Source organism: Crocuta crocuta, unplaced genomic scaffold, assembly GCF_008692635.1.
Source record: "Crocuta crocuta isolate KB4526 unplaced genomic scaffold, BGI_CrCroc_1.0 scaffold95, whole genome shotgun sequence".
NCBI classification, from domain to species: domain Eukaryota; kingdom Metazoa; phylum Chordata; class Mammalia; order Carnivora; family Hyaenidae; genus Crocuta; species Crocuta crocuta.
In genome coordinates, this window is record NW_027530971.1 from 2,003,256 (window position 1) to 2,022,500 (window position 19,245).

Genomic DNA, 19,245 nt, shown 5'->3' on the forward strand with positions numbered 1-19,245 from the left:
TTTATAACCTTGATCCTGGGAACAGACAGATCTACAAGATGCTGCAGATCAGATTATTGTGCTGACCGCCAAAAGTAAAGTGTGCAGTAGACTTTAGCAGTTTTCTAAATTAAGGTTTATGTTTTTTTCCAGTAAGACTATGTGTTGAGTGCACTGCACATCATATTCTTCCACTGATAGCTTTAGGTGATTTTCTATGGTGGGGAGAATCTATGTAAGAAATTAAGAGACACCGTAGGTATGTCTGCAGTCAAAGGATTTTGTTCATCAGAACTGGACATCCAAACCTGGACTTTGGAATTTTGCCTGCAAATGCCCATAGACCTCAGGAGTGTCTCTAAACTTGTCACACTGTGTCATTCATTGACTAGAGAGAATACTGGTACAGCAGGAAGGATCCTTGAAGTCAAATAAACCATTCCACTTAAGGACCAAATTCCCAAGCGCACCAGCTATTGCTGCCATGTTTATCCTCAGAAGCCAAGGTGAAGTAGAAAAGGGGTGACAGCACCCTCATTTTTCACATGATAACACAGCAGCCTGTCTTCCTAGACCTTTATTTTTGCACCAGTGGACAAAGACTCACTTGCCATCTCTTGGAATCTAAAGTAAATAGGAGGCTATTTGAAGTTTTATTTTTTCATTCTTTCTTCAGCTCTGTTTTTTTCAACCTCGGTAGGTCTTCTAGAGGCAGACTGTTCTATCATTTCAGTCCCTCCCTCCTTCGGTACTGCCCTCCCTCTCTCTCACACTACACACACACACACACACACACACACAAAATGAAGTCCTACATCAGTAGTGCCATTCATTAGTAATGCTGGTGAAAGATGCAGACAACATTTTTAAGAACCATGAAGTCATGGAAAAAAAAATACCTTGCTCTTCTCCCATTTAAAAAACACATTTTCTTAAGAAAGTTTAAGTATAGGCAGTACCTTGTTAGTGTTCTTTATGGTTCTGAAGTCTCTTTGCTAGTTTAAGGAATATAAAAATATATTATCTCTAACTTGGTTTGCTCATAAAATTGTCATGTTCGCTATATTAAATTTAGAAGGATAGTCTATTCAAGCAATACACATTCACTAATTGAATTTACTCTGAAATGTTTTTAATTTTTTATACAAATGGAGCTTCAGGCAGCCGAACTCTTAAGGAACTCGTATTTCTTCCTCTTACTTTTTGCCATTTTGGGGAAGCGGCAAAACATTACGCTCAGAAGGAATCCCCAACATTTTAGTTATGCCAATAAAATTGTTCAGCTTTCTGGACTAGTGAAATCCACAGTAGCAAAAAAGCCACACAGAGCATTTGTGTCCTGCAAAGGAAATGAGAAGAAACAAAACCAAAGAAGAACCTTCCCAAATAATAAAAAACACCTTTGGCCACATTTCTTTGGATTGTATTTAATTTCAAAACTTAGTACCAGCAGCTTTATCATGATTGACTGAGGATTTCTTCCAGGCGGATGTTTCTCTAAAAGATGATGTCATTTCAGCTCTGCTTAGTCTTGCTTCTTGATCTGTCAGCCACACACCCTGCTTCTTTCGTGGACTTTGGAAGACTGAGAAATCAGAAGTAGACGACCAAGAGGTGTGACCATTTTTCAGAGGGATGTGCCTGGCAGAACCACACATGATATTTTTCAAGTAGACATTTGAAGATGTTCTCTGCCTGTAACTTTTGAAACTGTCCTCTAAACCCTCCCAAAGTTCAATGTTCCTGCTTCCAAGGCCGCATAAGACTATTCTTCCTTGGTTAAGGCACCGAGTTTATCCTGCTTCAACTTAACAAGTTTAACTCTTGTTTCACTCATCCTGCTTAACTCTTAACAAGTCTTTTTGTCTTGCCATTGGATGCAACATTCTTGAAATGGACACCACGTTACTTGTATGTCTCTTCTTCCATATCCCGCATACAATAAAGTATCTGGTAGCTGTTAGCTAAATAAATTAATATATGATTTAAGTATCCTGCTTGTTCATGTAAGCAAAATGTGGCAGCAGTGACCACATCTTTCTTCCCTGGATTTCAAGTTTAGGACATTGGCAACAGCTCATTTGGCCAGTAACAAAGTTCTTTGACTTTCTTAATGATGCCTCTCACTTGGCTTTTTCAGTACCTGTGACTGCAGTTATCCTGAGATTCTCCAAATGACTTGGTTTTGTCTGGGCTTTTGCTAAGCTAGGTCTGGCATGTTTTCTGCTTCTGACTCAGTGATTACAAAAGAAAGCAGATATTCTCCTTGACCTCTGTACTCCATATCCTCCTGGGTACTTTTCTATCCTTAATTCTTATTGTTCTTAGAAAGGTTTTGATTTTGAAAAAAAATTCTCATAAGATTTGACTCCTCTCTCCTATCCAATTCTGCAACATTAGAGTCACAGTACCTTTTTCTGCCTTCCTCTTATGTTCAGTCGGTATTTGGGGGGGGGGGTAATTTTGGATTTCTCTAGGTGATTCACATTATAATGGGGAAAGCTGAAGCCACAGCATGATGTGAGTTCTAATACTGGCTTTATCACTTAACTTGTTCCGTTTGCTTTCCTCATCGACAAACATGGAAAGTAACACATCTCTCAGAGCGGTCATAAGGTTTAAGGGATACCTGTGAAAACACCTAGATTATTAGTTTTTAGTATGTAATAGATATTTGGTAAGAACTGAACAAAATCTTTTAGAAAATGTCCAGTCTTATTCTCATTAGCCAGCAAATTTTTATCATTGGGCACAGTATTATGAAGTTCTTTATACTGTACAATCTCCCATGGTTATTATGTTACCAGTACATTTAAAATAACTTTTATGGTATGTCAACTCGATGACCGACCTTATACTCTGCGCTGAACATATAAAGCTAAATAAGAAGCAGTTTACTACCCTGGAAGAGTTTATAAGCAAGGAGGTAACACAAGCTTAAATAAAGGGCCACAAGCCAGCATGTTGAGTGCTGGATAAAGGTCTTTACAAAATAGGAAGGCAGCACAGTGCAAAGCAAATATGATGTCTGGGCTTCTCTTCCATATTCTCTTTAATATACTTAGCTGAATGTCCCTTCTAGAAGCTTTTACGAGAGCTCTGATCGAAATGCTCTGAATTCAAAATCTTTACTTGCATCTTTGACCATCTCCCTATAGAAATCGTAGAGACAATGCTGTGCTGAACCTTTCTCCTACTGACTTTATTCCCATTCTCACATTCAAAGAAAGGCAAAGATTGCTGGATAGACCACTGGATATTATTATTATCATTATCATTTTTAACGTTTAGTTATTTATTTTTGAGAGAGAGCACAGGTGGAAGAGGAGCAGAGAGAAACAGAATCCAAAGCAGGCACCACGCTCTGAGCTGTTAGCACAGAGCCCAACACAGAGCTCGAACTCACGAGCTGTAAGATCATGACCTGAGCCAAAGTCGGATGCTTACCCAACTGAGCCACCCAGGCGCTCCTAGACTACCCACTGTTGTAAGTCACAGGCTGGCAATCTCTGGTCCATAGACCAAATCTGGCCCACTGCCTGTGTTTATATGGCCCACCAGCTAAGAATGGTTTTGATATTTTTAAATGACTGAAAAAAATCGAGAGAGTAGTATTTCATGACACATGAAATTATATGAATTTCAAATTCCTATAAATGCAGTTTTATTGGAACACAGCCATGCTCATCCATTTCCATATTGTCTGTGGTTGCTTTCAATCCACAGCAGCAGTTGAGTAGTTGTGACAGAAACTAAATGGTCCAGAAAGCTCGGAATACTTGCTTATCAGGCCCTCTTGCACAAAGTTTGCCCACTTTGCTGTAAGGCCTTTAAAATCTTTGTAGCTCTACACATGCTTGGGATGGGACTGAGATGGGTATTTCTGATGTGAGAGGCCACTTTTCCGTGTTCTCTGGTGTCACTTCTTCTAGAAATAAAAATGTTCACTTTGGCCTTTCTTTGTAACGTGAACATGCAGGGTTAGGTGATGTGAACATCCTGACAGCGTGTCTCTTTTGAAGGTACAAATGTTAAGTAAGAAGGAGGGGAAACTCTGGGAACATTAAGGGATTTTTCTTCATCATTATTTCCCCCATTTAATGTCTACTAAGTAATCTGAAGACAAGGGTGTCTGATTTCATTCTTTCGTTAACCAGCACGTTTACATCAGTTTTCCTATAAGACAGGGTTTGCCACCATAGGACAGTATGAAAATGCATGTTCAACTTGTAATATTTGTAAATCGAATAATACTTCTCCCCTTAGAATAAGCCTCATATATGGAAATTCCTTCATATCTAGGGAAATTCATTCATTTTGCTGAATGGTTAAAAAAACAACAAACAAAAAAACAAACGTAGTTTCAAAGCTTGAATATCTGGCATGAGCACAGAAGGGTTTATAGCATCAGCACACTCCAGTGTTAACGGGTAAAGCTTCTGCTATTGTTGTGTTGTGAGTGTTGTTGGCACTTCATCTCACATTCTTCAGGGCTAGTGACCTTCCCAGGGGACTTTGGATTCATGGGCGATCGCAGATAACTTTCACGGGGTATAAGGATCTGTATATAGTTTTATAGTCTGAGGGATTATGTATTTGAACAAGCCAACCTTCAAACACGTGTATGATTTCTTTTGCCTTCCAAAGGCTGCAAGGAGCCAGCTTCTAAATCTCAAACTCTTACCCTTGCTCTTTCTCCCTCTCTTGTGGGCCTTTTGGGAAACAGGATAATAAGTCTCTTTGCACCTCCAGAGAAAGGTGAATTTCCCGCAGTATGTCCTCTGCACCAGATGCACACAGTCTCTAGGTCCAGAAAGTAACTTACTGGGATGATCACTTCAGACATTAACCTAGAAAGCTATTGGAACTTAGTAAAGTCCATGGCTTTTGAGGTGATATCGCATCTGGAAATTTAGCCCATAAAGTGAAAGCTAAACATGAAAGAAAGATTTATATACAGTAAGACTATTTGCTGCATTTTTAATAGTGAAAAGCCAAGAAGAGCCAAAGGTAGGCTCATTATAGGAAGAGTCAAGTAAGCTGTAGTATATTCACTTGGTAACAGTGATTAACAATGATTATTAATGATATTTATACCATGCCAGGCATAAAAAAGCAGGATACACACTTGTAGGTTTTAATATGATTACAGCAATTAAATAATCTATGCATGGGGAACAAGAATACAGAAATACGATAACTTGTTGACAGTTATATGTATAGGTAGTTGGACCTGAAGCTTTTTCTGTTTTCCAGTTATTCTTCACGCATGTTTCTAGGAAAGAAAGATACAGTAAATTAAAACGAAGAAATACACTAGGCAGGAGGGAGCAGCATCCCCTCTAATACAGATACTGCACTGGTCGTGGAGACCCAGTTGTGCACGAGATGCACAGTGTCTGTCTGTCTTCATGGAGCTTACAATTTGGTGGACGAGGCTCAGGCCATAAACAATTAACCATTGAGTGGGAGGAGTTTTAGAAGGGGAGGGGAGGGTACTGTGGAAGCATAGACCCAGGACATTCAACCAAGGAGGAGCTTAAGGAGGGTCCCCAGGTATAGTGACATGGAGACAGGGCTGGAAGACTGAAAAATCCCTGAGTGACGGAGGCAGGTAGAGAGAATTTCAGATAGAGAAAGCAGCATGCACAGAGAGAGGCACAAAGTCAAGAGCATGGCATATTCCGGGAATGTAAGTTCAGGGTGGTGGCAGTTCAGGTGGTCTGAAGAAAGTGGACCCGGTAAGAAGACAGCTGGCCATTTCTAACTACAGTGAGAAGTTTAGATTTTTATCCTGAGGGCAAGTGGAAACTGACATGAATAGATTTACATACTTATTTTTAATCTCTCAGACCACATGGGAGAATAGATGCAAGAATGGATGCTGGAAAAGCAGCGAGGAGGGAGGTAGGGAGGGGGCTTGCAGTATTCCAGGTAAGGGATGGTGGCTCAAAACTAGCAAGGGTGGACCTAGTGGCTGTGATGCTAAGTGAAATAAGTCAGAGAATGACAAGTACCAAATGATTTCACTTATATGTGGAATCTAGAAAAAATTAATAAACGAAAAACAGACTCAGAAACATAGAGAACAAACTGATGGTTGCCAGAAGGAAGGGGGTGGCACAATGGGCAAAATGGACGAAGAACAGGAGATACAGGCTTCCAGTTATGAATAAGTCATGAGGATGAGAGGTGCAACATGGGGAGTATAGTCAATGGTGTTGAAATGGCGATGTAGAGTTACTGGAGGTAGCTAAACTGGTGGTATAGTATGTAAACCTTAGCATAATGTATAAACCAATCACCATATTATACACCCAAAACTACTGTAACATTGTGTGTTAACTATACCTCAAGTTTAAAAATCACAATATTTAAAAAAAATTAATGATAAACCACTAACCTCTTTAATAATTAAAATTTCAAATAATAGTGTAAAAAAAAGTTTTTAATGTTTATTTATTTTTGAGAGACAGAATGCAAGTGGGGGAGGGGCAGAGAAAGAGGGAGACACAAAATCCAAAGCAGGCTCCAGGTTCCAAGCTGTTAGCACAGAGCCCGATGCGGGGCCCGAACCCACGAACAGTGAGGTCATGACCTGAGCTGAAGTCAGATGCTTAACCAACTAAGCCACCCAGGCACCCCTAGTTAAAAAAAATTTTAATGCATCAAGGAGTCTTCCTTTTGTATTAATATTGGATTGCTGATTTGGGAATTTAAAATTTAGTAAGAACCCAACATCATAAAGGATTTTTATTTTAAAATCTTCTGGTTAAATAGCAAAATTTTTGGTTTTCACTTTGAAATCTTTTAATTAACTAACAAAGATTTTAGAGGGCTTCAGGACAAATAAATCCTGGGTTAGCCCCGGATGAACGTCATACCATGAAAATGTCATGTACTCTTTTAAAATTGTGCAGAATCCAACATGTTAACAGTTTTCCGGTAGAAGGATGATGGTGATGGGAAAATGGGCAAATACAGTCCTTAGAAAAACCCAGAAGGAGGAAAAGAAAAACATAACATTTGGTTTTGTGACAGATCGCCTTCTGTCATGAGTTCCTGAGAAGCAGGGGCTCCTCCATCTAGCATGGGGCCTGGCATACATGGGTCCCTGTTGAAGGAACTAACAAATGACTGAACTAACGAATGACCTGATTAAAGGAGACGTTTGAGGATTCTTTTTGGTTTCCTGATTTTCGTTTCCTGGCAGCAGCCACCCCTCATGCCCCTTAACACACACCTGCAGTTGCTCCCTCCTGAAGTGGAGGGAGGTAGTCAGACAAGGCTGCCTTCAGGGCACCTGGGTGGCTCAGTCGGTTGAGCGTTTGACTTCTGCTGAGGTCATGATCTCACAGTTCATGAGTTCAAGCCCCATGTTGGGCCACTGCTGGCAGCACAGAGCCCACTTCAGATCCTCTGTCCCTCTCTCTCTGCCCCTGACCTGCTCGCACTGTCCCTCCCCGCCCCCACTCAGAAATAAACATTTATGAAAACAAAAAAGAAGAAAAATTTGGTCACTTAAGGATAAGTTACTTTACACATATTTCAAAGTTAGGTAAATTGGAACCTTGCCTCCCTTTCCTGAAAAACTGGCAACCCAGAACTTTTATTCAAATATTTGTCATAAAGCTATTTGGTTAAAACGTAGACTTTGTGGCTAAACATAACTTCATAAATATGCATTTACGATGCTTGTTATAAGCGTTTCCAAAAGCCAAAATTGGAAAAGGCCACGTTCCCAGAAAGGAGAAGGAAACTACATTTTGGGGAACTATTATGTTTTAGGTACGGGGCTGACCCCCTTTTACAAATGAGGACACTGAGGACTTATGTTGGGTAACTTCCCCACATTCTTGTGGTTAATGGCAAACTCTGAACTTGAACTCAGATCTGTCAGACTTCAAAGCTCATGCTCCTTCTGCTCTTCTCTTTTATGTCATACAAAGAAATAAGAGTCCATCTGGGTCTGTAGGAGTGAGGCATGGTAGATATATTCCAGGTAGGAAGGTGCTGCAAGCAAAAGTCCTTTGAAGACCATTACTATGACCTCTTAGAGGCCAAGAAAAAGCAATAAAGATTCTGAACGCGACTCTTTCTCCTTACCTTAGTCCATTGACTTTTCATTTTAATTAATTCTGCAAATGAGCAAAGCAAGGTCTTGCCTTTCCTGAGCATTTAGCATTGAGATCAACAGAAACTTCTTTTCTCCCTCTGTTGAGTTATTTGCAAAGTCAACTGTCAATCGATTTCATGGATTGCATTATTATAGTCAGATCAATCTATTGTTCCTCTCATTTTAAAAGCACTTTTATCCTGAGTTTTCTTCCTCCTTTTGCATGCTCCCTACCTTCTCCAGGATGTTGTTGGGGCAGTATTAAGTCTTTCCACACGACTGTCTCTTGGCCCTGCTACTCTGAGTCTTTTTCTCTCACATTTGTCACAGTTGATGATGATGTTCCCATCTGCCAGGCATATGGAATTGGTGGTGCTCAGCAAATCTTTGTTCCAGTCTGGTCCCAGGGAGTATTTTGGGATTATCTTGTAAATTCTTCCTTTCCTCTCCTGTGCCCTCAATATGCTCTATCTCTTCTGTAGCAGCTACTGAAATCTACCTTCGAATCTAATGAATGATGTCTGCCTTCCCTGCCCAACTAAACTGTGAGCCTCTGGAGGCCAGGACAGGGTCCCATCTCTGTGGGTCCCTCCCCTGGCCCCCAACAGGGGGAGGGAGAATGGCACCTTCCACAGAGGAAGAAGAGCCCGTCACTGTTGAATGGCATGAGACATTTTGTTGGCTTGAGTCCCGTGCTAACTTGTCATTCCTGATAATTCTATGCATACAACTGCAGAAGTTCTGAAAATAGTCAAGAAGGTAAATTTTGTGTGACTGTTGATGTGAGAACCCTAAACATAACATCATTATAAAGTTTTTTTAGTGTGGATTTTTATTTCCCTTGGGTGTTATTTGGAAGAAAGTTTGGATTCCCACATTATTCTAACCATGTTTTACATAAATAAAAATCAGCTGTAGTTAACACTTAAAGGGCTTTTAGGGGTTACTCATTTAGATTTTTCTCAGGTAGTCCCAGCTTCAGTCTATAAGTTATGGTCAGCTTTGAAAACAGTAACACTAACAGTGACAGTATTGTTTTCCATTTACTGGAGTCAGGAATTGGATAGTTGTTATCTGGCCTAAGCTGGGATAGTCCCCAGACCTCTAGGTTTATAAGATTGTGGGGAAGAAAGTTGTGACTCTCATGCTAAGTTTTTAGGAATCTTAAAGAGCCTCTTCACCTCCAGAGGTATTTGAAAGTTGGGTAGTTTACAAAAGTTACACCTTTGAAATCAACTCAAAAAGTATTATTGGATACATACTCTAGACCCCACACTTTGTGATACTTTGATTTCCTATTGACTGTGGCTCATGTTTTATACTAGTCTAGTAAGGAAGGTCCAGGGTTCCTTTAAAAATGTTGGAATGTAGGGGTAAAGGACAGATCCACCTCTAAAATAATCCAAGTGAAGAAAAGGGCCTCATAGGCACTAGTGGTTTACTAGTAAAAAAGTCTTGATTCCTTTTTTTTTTTAATGTTTTATTTATTTCTGAGAGAGAGAGAGAGAGAGAGAGAGAGTGTGAGCAGGGGAGGGTCAGAGAGGGAGACACAGAATCTGAAACAGTCTCCAGGCTCTGAGCTAGCTGTCAGCACAGAGCCCGATGTGGGGCTTGAACCCACAAACCGTGAGATTATGACCTGAACCAAAGTCGGACACTTAACTGACTGAGCCACCCAGGCGCCCCGTGTATGAGCTTGATTCCTAAAACAGAGTCATTGGAAAATGATGTTGGAAAGATCTCTCCCCCAGGGAGAACCCCGTTCAGGCTGTGGTTCATTATTCTGTCATTCGTTTTTCCTTTTTCAGGTGAGCCGTAACTTTGAGCTGGTTGGACGGGTTAACTTGGATCAGCTGGAACAGATGAAGGAAAAGATGGAGAGCTCCAGCAGTGATGACGAGGACAAGGAAGAAGAAATGAACAGCAAGGCTGATGACAGAGGTTAGTCTCAGCCCTGCCCTCGGAGGCCCAGATGGCATCTAGCACGTCCATGGGGAGACAGAAGGGAGGCAGAAGGTTGTTGGAGGAGGAACAGAAGGAATGATCCTTCTTAGTTAAGTAGCAGAACAGACTGACTTAAGAAACATATCAGGGGCCATGTCTTTGTAAACTATTACCAGCTATAGAAACTCCAAGGAAAACAGACATTTTCTAACTATAGCTGTATGTTAAAAAAATATATGGTGGTGATTTGTTTTTAATAAGGAAAACTGGTGTCTACAGAAGCTTCACAATAAGGACAGGCAGACAGAAAGACAGAGTACACTGTAAGTGTAAATGACCTTTACATTTCATCACAAGGAATATAAATGATCTTCCCATTGAGCACTTATCTAAAATTGCTGCTGCTGGGGCGTCCACTGCAAGGCTGCAAAGAACTTGAATCCTGAGCCCTCTCTGGAAGTCCCTTTGCCTGGCTCTTTTCTTAAGACCCTCGTAAAGAGAGAGAAATGGATCAACAGTTTTCATACAACCATGTTTACAGGGGAAGGTTTCAGGGATTTTTGTACTATTTTTCCAGTTTCCTCTGAGTCCAGGATTATTTTCAAGATAAAGCTTTTCAAAAGTATATATATAAACCATTCAAAAAAAAGTAGACATACATTTAAATGATCTAGAGTCGGTTTTCTATATTGTTCAACACAGAATATTGCAGAAATTCCAAGATGGTACATATAAGACTGTGGGTTTTGGATATATTAGTGTAGCTATTGGAGATTCATCAAAAGCACATGGATAACAGGACATGAGAAATTAACTATAGGTATCATCCCAGTGATGATAAGAATGGGATGAGCTTACCAGCATGGAGCATCCTTATGTGCCACGTCCAGTATTTTCTTTAAGCTTATATAATTTAGAGGGCTCTGCAGTTGGTCTGCCTGAATTTGGCTTCCAGTTCTGCTATTAACTAGCTCTATGACTTTGGGTAAGTTATTTTATCCCTTGTGCATTCATTACTGATAATAATAATAATATCACCTAACTTCTAGAGTTGTGGAGAGCTTAAATGAGATGATATATAAGACCCCAGTCCAGTTCCTGGAGCATAGTAACCATCTAATCAATGATAACCCTGCCATGTCATGTATTATCATTTTGCCAAGGGGGAAATAAAGGCCCAGAAAACTTAAAAGCCTGTTCAAAGGAAAAAAAATGAAAAATATATTGGAGGCCGAATTTAGGTCTTCTGGCTCCAAAGCCAAGATCTCTTTACACTACATCCCATTTCCTGAACCCTTTGAACAGTAGGATGTTCTTCATTGAAGGGTTGGAACCCAGACCTGAATCCCCTGGGGCCTCCCTCCGAGGTGCATATCTGCAGAATGTCATTACCTCCCCTCCTCACTCTGTCTGCAGGCCTCCAAAAGCCTCCTTGGTGGCCATTTCCCTTGGAGGGTCTTCTGCCTGTTCTTTTACCTGCCCTGCCCCTCCTCCACTCCATCCCCACCCTGACCACCATAGCAGGGGACCACAGTTTTGCAATGTGGGGGTCCGTTCAGGCTCCTAAAGTCCCAGTGAAGACAACAGCATGGACTGCCCACTTTTCAAAGCCCACATGCCCGTGGTCAACCTGAAGAATGAATGGACAAATAAAACATCCTACTATGTAGGTTGACTGCCCTTGAAAAGTCACAACTTTTATTAGTAGACACCATAGCGATCCACTTCTTGCAAGGAAAATGGCTGTGATCTGAGGAAGCATGGTGTCAAAAAGAATTACTTTTTTTTTTTTTTTAACATTTCACAAATATGTTCTTAGTGATGAATTCTTTAACGTCTGTGCACTGTTAGCAGAGTTCTCTGGAAGAGGATGCTTTTGACAGAGGGTACAGAGGCTCCTTTTGCTTCATGATGCTCTGTGCCCTGCTGTTCCTCTTTAGGAAATAAGTTATTCCTTGTTGGATACTGTGACTTGTTTTAATCTCTAAAGCTGAGCACATATGATTTTAGAGGTTACAAGCATTGCAGAGGCAAGAAGCCCTTTCAGGCCTCCCCTCCCTGTGATTCCTCCAGAATGAAAGCAGAACAAATTAGAAAAATAGATGGTAGTTAGGTGTGTGGGGCACCAGGCAAATTTCCTTCCTTGCCTGGCTTGGCCGCCCCCTTCGTGTGGGAACTGGGCAGCAGATCAGTTCAGTTTGACTATAAAGAATTTCATGGTGTCTGGTCACTTCTCACTGGGAAGTGTGGTATCCACATTCATAAGCCTTAACATGGGGAGAAAACGTCTTTGGGTAGAGGAGCATGTATTCCTCTCTCTGAGCGTTGGGGATTTACATGAGTAACTTCTAGTAATGTTAATGGGAATTACAAGCCTAACCCTCCCCACTCCCCTCTCCGATCCTTGAGAGAACAGCCTCCTTTGTCTCATCTCCTTTGAATCAGTTTTCCACCATCTAGGTATATTCTTGCCAACAAGAAGAAATGGAACACAATAGCCTTGGGGATTTTTTGCCAGACGGTCTGTCTTCTAGGAGTAGAGAGGAGGTGGCTTTAGTGCAGCTCTCAGGGCTGATGGAGAGCTATTTGATGTGTGACAGGTAATGACTGGCCTCCTCCTTTGAGGATGAAACAGCATGAGCCATTGGAAAGAATAGATGACTGGTTTCATGTTTCCTAAGGGTAAAGGAGCAAATGTGCCAGGAGCAGGCCCCTCATTGGCAAATGTAGACTTTCCTGGGGCACGCTCAGTTTAGGGAGCTCATGTCCCTGTAGCCACTCTTCCCAGCGCCCTTTCCAGCACAGGAACAGGAGAAAAGACTGACCGTGGCCGTATCACAGGTCCTCCCTAGGAAGCTGGGAGGGAATTTGAAAGAGAAGAAACCAGGCATGAAGAAATCAAAATTAACCCAAGCAGAATCCTCCCCACCCCCTTCTCATTATGCAGTTGGGAGGAGTCAGGAAGGCATTCTGTTGATTTCTTGCCCAAGATAATCCCTGCTAAGGAATTAATGCGCAGAGCAGATGGTGCTGTCTCATTTCCAATGAAAAGAATCAAGGAAGATAGTCTGTGCAATTATTTTTAATGGCTTGTATGGTGATCTTCTTAATTTGTGAGAAAATGTTTCATCTTTTGTTAAAACTGGCCCCATTCACATAGCTTTTTGTGCTAAAGATTAAGGCAGCACAGAGACACCTATCCTGTTAACATCATCCTGAAGATTTTATTAGATGGAGTATTTCAACCAGGGGACATCTTCCTGTAGCATCTTGTATGTTACAGGCACAGAGTGATCAGATATGTGGAGATGATGGACATTTCCCTGTACGCTGCCCTCACTCTGCCACATGGCTGCAGGACCGTCTTGGCCCTGCTGTTTATTATCCAAAAGGAGATTGGCCCTCTGTGGTATAACGAAAGACATATGGGCTTGCGACTCAGGGGACCACAAAGGCCACGTGAGCTCTCATCTTTTGAGTTTGCCAGGAGGAGTGGTCTGTAAACAATTAGCCAGCCAATCCACATTGATCAGACCCCGAACATGTGCCCAGCGCCATGGAGAAAACAAAACGACCGTCAGTATTTGATGTTTGCAACAGACCTTGCAGAAATGTCTATACCCCTGCATTCATGAGTACCACTGATTGAGGAGTAGATGTCAAGCAGACAGCCAGGGGCCCTCACTAGCTGAGGACATGCTTTTACAAACTGGCCTCCCCGCTGCCCTGGATTCTCGTTCACGCTAGCTCGCTCATGCTAGTGGATCTCATTCAGTGCTCGTAGCCACCCTGTGAGGTGTTGATCATGATATCCGTGACAGATGAGCACAAGTCGTGAGCCCTCAGCTGTACTTGGAATGCATCAAAACCCTGAGATCTGCCACCCGTAACCTGGTCTAGTGCCTCTATATTCTTTTTAGTGAGCAAAGATAAACCTGTGTCAAATAGAAAATGAATAGGTGCTAAACCGCTGGCACTGACAGAGCATCCCAGAAGGAAGAGATTCAATAGAAAAAACTGCTGAGATGTTGTTAGAATGGACAGAATGGGTTCTTCAGGGCAAAAGGACCCATACTATTTGTGATTAGGCAGTGAGGAGGAATGGGACCAGTGGGCCCTGGGACCCAGGAGCTGCTCTTGAGAGCATTCCAAGAAACACCCTGACGTGAGAAGCCAGTAGAGGAACTAAGAGCAAGGAATCTGGAAATTGCCTTCATGGAGGGTTTTATGGGTAAAGGTAGGAAAGAAAGGAGATTTCCTAATGAATGTTGACTTCCCTCTTCTGCTTCCTCCCACAGCACACAGGTAACACTTCTGCTTTCTCCTCACAGATCTGATGAGATTTGCTGACCATGGGGCTGCTATTAACACTGAGAAGCGTTTTCCATGTGAATTTTGCGGACGGGCATTCTCACAGGGCTCTGAGTGGGAAAGGCACGTGCTGAGACACGGCATGTAAGTTGAGCCATCCCAAGATCACCTTTGCCCAAAGTGAGAAGTGGCAGGGAGAGCAGGTTCTGTTTTTTTTGTTTTTTTTGGTCCCCCTGACAATCCGTAGACCCTTTCCTCTGTGTCACACTTCACCTCTGGGCTTGGGAGGAGAGGCAGCCGTCAGGAACTAGGTTTCTTCTTTTCTGTTGGTTTTTTTCAATGGTCACCCAGACACAACTCAAATGAGGAAAAATCATCTTTACGAATGACAAATCCCGCTCAAGCCCTCGCGTGGAAGTTTAGCGCTTTCTCCAGCCAGTGTCCCTTCAGCTTTCATTAGCCTGACATTCTCTGATAGAGCGTGGACCGGGGTCAAAAGATCTGGCTTCTGTTCCTGCCTCTGTGATGACTCATTCCCTGAGTGGCCTTGAACATTCCCTCGCACCTCTTGGTGCCTTCAATGCTCTGCCTCGGGGACAGAGCCAGCTTCTGCCTGCCTCCCAGGTAGGTGGGAGCATATCCATAAAACACTTGTAAGATTGAATATAAACTGCCCCCTAGGCGCACTCTTAGTCTGCCAGACACAGAGAGAACCCAGGAGTTGGTCCCTAAGTAGAAAATGCCCCTGAAACCACAAGCATCTAAACTTCAGAGAACATAACTCAGTTTCCCTAGACATGGGTTCCATCTTTAGATTTTTACTTTTTGTTTGTTTTTATGATTTGTTTCTGGACCCATCCATTAAATCTTTACCTGAGCTGCTCTTTTAGTTTTCATAAATACGTCTAATCTCCAGACTTATGGGTTACATAGGAGTTTGAGCATAACACAGTTCTTGCTACTACCAATTATGACCTATCACCCAGTAGATGAGGGAACATAAAATAATTATGTTAATGTGGATACATGAAATGGTATAACCAAAACAGAGTATGATAATGGCTATTTTTGTAGATTCACATCTTTAATAAAATGCCAGAAATGCATGACCTAAGCATAACATGTAGCAAAGGATAAATTGCTCACAATTTAGTCATACGTTCATGGCATTTATGCAAAGGAAACCCTAAGGTGTTTTTAGGATCAGGGAAAAAAGGACACTTTTTGTTTAATTAGGAAAAAATGTATACTCATCTGTCTCTACCATCACTGTTTCTCCAGGGCATTGAATGACATCAAGCAGGTGAGCAGAGAAGAAATCCACCTGAAAGAGAGTGTGGAGGACAGTATTAAGATGCCCTCTATAGAGGAAAAGGAAGATGATGAAGCAATCGGGATAGACTTTTCCCTAAAGAGTGAAACAGTAGCCATCTGTGTAGTAGCTGCTGACAAATCTCTCCTGGAGAATGCAGAGGCCAAAAAAGAATAAGCGTTTGGTGAACTTCTTAATCAAACCGTACTTGAACCGTGATAAGAAAGTGGGGAGGGCCAGCTTGGGCTGAGAAGGGTGGGGACAGAAAAGAAGACAGAACAAAGCTGCTTTTTAGGACTGAACAATCTATTTTCAAAGCACTGGTACCTGTGTGAGTGAGTATGTAAATTAAAGTTATTTAATGGTTGGAATATGTGGCTCCTTTTCCATCACTACACCTTTTCTTCTGGATCTTCATCATGGAAGTGTCATTTGTTGTGGAATATGGAAGCACCTCCCATGCACACGGTGTGCTCTGTGGTGGTCTTGGACAGGATGTGGAAGCAGAAGCTCCGTGACAGTACAAGACTTCTCTTAGGGGAACAACTTTTTGACGCACATCTTTCGGTGCGTTTTTCTAGTTTTAATACCTTAAGCTTTTTCAAGACCTAACTGCAGCCGCTTTGGGAAAAAACAAACAAACAAAAAAACACAAAAAAACAAAAAAAACCAGAAAACAAAAAACTGCTTTGCATAAAAACAGTCACCTGTTTCCTAGTACCTCAAACTTAACCAAGGGAATTCTCTGCATTTGTCAGTACTACCTGTCGTCGTTGTGGTTAAATGTAGAGAGAACTGCTGGGCAAGACGGTGAATGGAGAAAAAAGAGAGTTTTAAAGAAAGGAACACAAATTGTGCTTAAAATCCCCACGTGGGTTTTATTTCTTAAAATACTGTGATTTTTTAATTATTTTAGTAAAAAACAAAACAAAAAAAAGAAACAGACTTTAATTATTAGATAACTGTTTGTGAATTGTCATCCTTTATTCCAGGTAAGCTGTTTATTAGTGTTCAACTATAATTTAGAATTTGGTAGATTCATGTGAGCTAATTTTATGGTGACTGTGGAGTTTTGTTTGCCACATGTTTATTTTCTATCAATCTGAGTGTTACAAACACAGCACAATTCAGTTTTCACATAAATTGTTTTTTGTGTGCGTGTTGTTATTGTTTTAATTTGGGGGCAAGGGAGTTTTTTGTGAATAGGAATGTCTTTATTTTAAACATGAAAATAACAAAGAAGTTAACTTTTTTTTCCCCTTAATTTAACTAAAGAACCAAACTTTTCGGCACAGCTATGCAGCTTGTGGGCCAGACGAGGAAGTCCTCTTCACCCTTTTGTTGCTTGTCAAATTAACACATTATCTGTCTCACACAAATAATTTCTTTAGGATGGGCTGGCTTTTGTGTGTGATTTAAAAATCTGTGTTCTGTTTTTGTTTGCATTGTGTTTTGGGGGAGGGTTTTTTTTTTTTCATTTATTTTGCGGGACAAGGGGATGTGCTAGAATCCCATCCCTTTGGCGACAGTGGACAAGAAATACTTATATCCTACAAGGAGCCTGGAGAACTACTTTTTTTTTTTTTTTTTAAACTAGCTGCCAGCTGCTCTGTTTCCCCATATTAGCTTTTTCAGGAGGGAGCAGCTTAGACTAAATCTGAGTCTACATTTATAATATGTTCTGGTTGTGAACAAAGGGTTTCATTCCAAAAAGTAGAAAAAAAACTTTCTTGAAGCCTAGGTTATAGAAGCCTATGTGTGTGCGCGTGCGTTTGGATGTGTGTGTGCGTGAGAGTCCTTTGGTTTTCATGTTTTTTTTTGTGTTTGTTTTTTTTTTTTTTTACTTGGAAGGGCTGTGGGAGGGGGAGGGAAGAAAGGGGCAGGGAATCCTGAAATGACAGTGTCCCACACAGCTTCAAATAAAATCCATGGAAAGATATTGCATTTGTGGAATAACTGCTTACTTGAAAAGCATGTTCTTCTTTTATTTTCTTGCTGTTAAAAATTTTTATTTGTAGGGAGTTTCTTTTAATTTAATTTTTTTTGTTTTAGGGATGGGGGCCATCATGTGGAAACCAGAAAATGGGGAAAGTGTGATCTAGACAAAGATAACATTTTGTGTCCATATTTGTTTTTAATTGGCCTCATTTCAAATGTATTAAACAGTTCCATACCTGGATTGGGTGTTTGTATGGTTACCAAAAAAAAACCACAAAAAAACAAAACAAAACAAAACAAAACCAAGCAAAAAAAAAAAAAAAAGAAAAAAAAGAAAAAGGAAAAAAAACAGAAAATAATTGTGACATGCTTTTATCACTACTTTATTTTTCAAATAACATGTAAATATTGTAATCCATTGGATTTTGTTTTGCTAACCTGTTAATAAAAATATGGGACCATTATCCTTTTAACAAGGCTAGAATGTCATTTTTTTCTTTTTTCAAACATATACCTGATATTTTGTGGCCGCACATTTTGGATGCATTATTATAATTCTGTTGACTGTAATGACATAGAATTTACAACATTTTTTGTTTAATTTATACAGAGGACATTTTTTTTTTCAGAGCTTGAGAGAAGATAAATAGCAAAATGAGAACCTGTTGACTCCAATAATCAGTGTTTCCCAGTACTTGATAGGAAAGAGGGAGACTCTGAGTTCTTGAAGCCAAGGGTTTAAAAAAACAACAAAACACACCAGTAGGTTACTCAAGTTGTTTGCAACATACATTTTGTAATGAAATGTGAGAAATTAATAAAGAATTTTTTTCACATGTGTCTATGTGCATCTGTTGTAGATCATTTACAGATATGAAATGTGGGAATAATAAGTGTTGCCTTTCAATGCATGTATAGGAGAGGTAATTCAAGCTGCTAAGTCTACACAGGCACAGAAAGCAAAGGTAATAGGTGAGGTATGAGCTGGGATTTTAAAAGTTAATATTTCCGCATCAGATATTTATCACCAGTTGGGTGAATTTTCTGGAGGGCAGGTTTTCCAAGAAAAATGTGAATCAAAATGGTATATGAAGCTCCAGAAGGAGGAAGTACTAGTGACTGAATGTCATCTGGGGACCCTGAATCCATGAGCACAGTTATTTTAAACTAACTGTAAGATATAACCACTGCCACAAACTATCTTACACCAGTAATTATTATCATCATTAACATATTCTTTGAGCTACCCTGTTATAAATCAAAGGAAAAATTAATAGTCATGAAAACCAGAAGAGTAAATTAAAATCAACAGCACTGATTGTTGAACTCAGCTGATTTCTACTGTCTGCTTTCACCAGGATTAGAAGAAAGGCTCACAGATCATTTGTCCAGAGCTCATCCTAAAAATCTGGTTCTCAACCTTCCTTGTCCTCTTTATCCTTTCCACAGAAGAGAGTTTTAAACACACATAAAAGAGTATAAAACACAGAGAAGATGCAAAATTGGAGAAATCAGAACCCAAAGGGAAAATGAGGACTGAGAGCAAAGTAATTATAGTAGAGATCTGACAAAAATGCATTCTAAGAGGCCATACATAAGTCATATATTTGGTTCAGAGCTTCCTGGTAAGCAAGGCTATGAAAGA

At 40.6% G+C, this 19,245-nt stretch overlaps 1 protein-coding gene across 1 annotated transcript in view; it reads left to right on the top strand.

The window, feature by feature from the left end:
* Positions 1-18,226, top strand: part of ZNF462 (zinc finger protein 462) — a 137,648-nt gene extending 119,422 nt beyond the window's left edge. The window contains 3 exon segments of the mRNA XM_077769835.1: positions 9,904-10,036; positions 14,371-14,494; positions 15,632-18,226. Coding sequence (XP_077625961.1) covers positions 9,904-10,036; positions 14,371-14,494; positions 15,632-15,839 — 465 coding nt within the window. The 3' untranslated portion in view covers positions 15,840-18,226.
* The last annotated feature ends 1,019 nt before the right edge of the window (positions 18,227-19,245 follow it).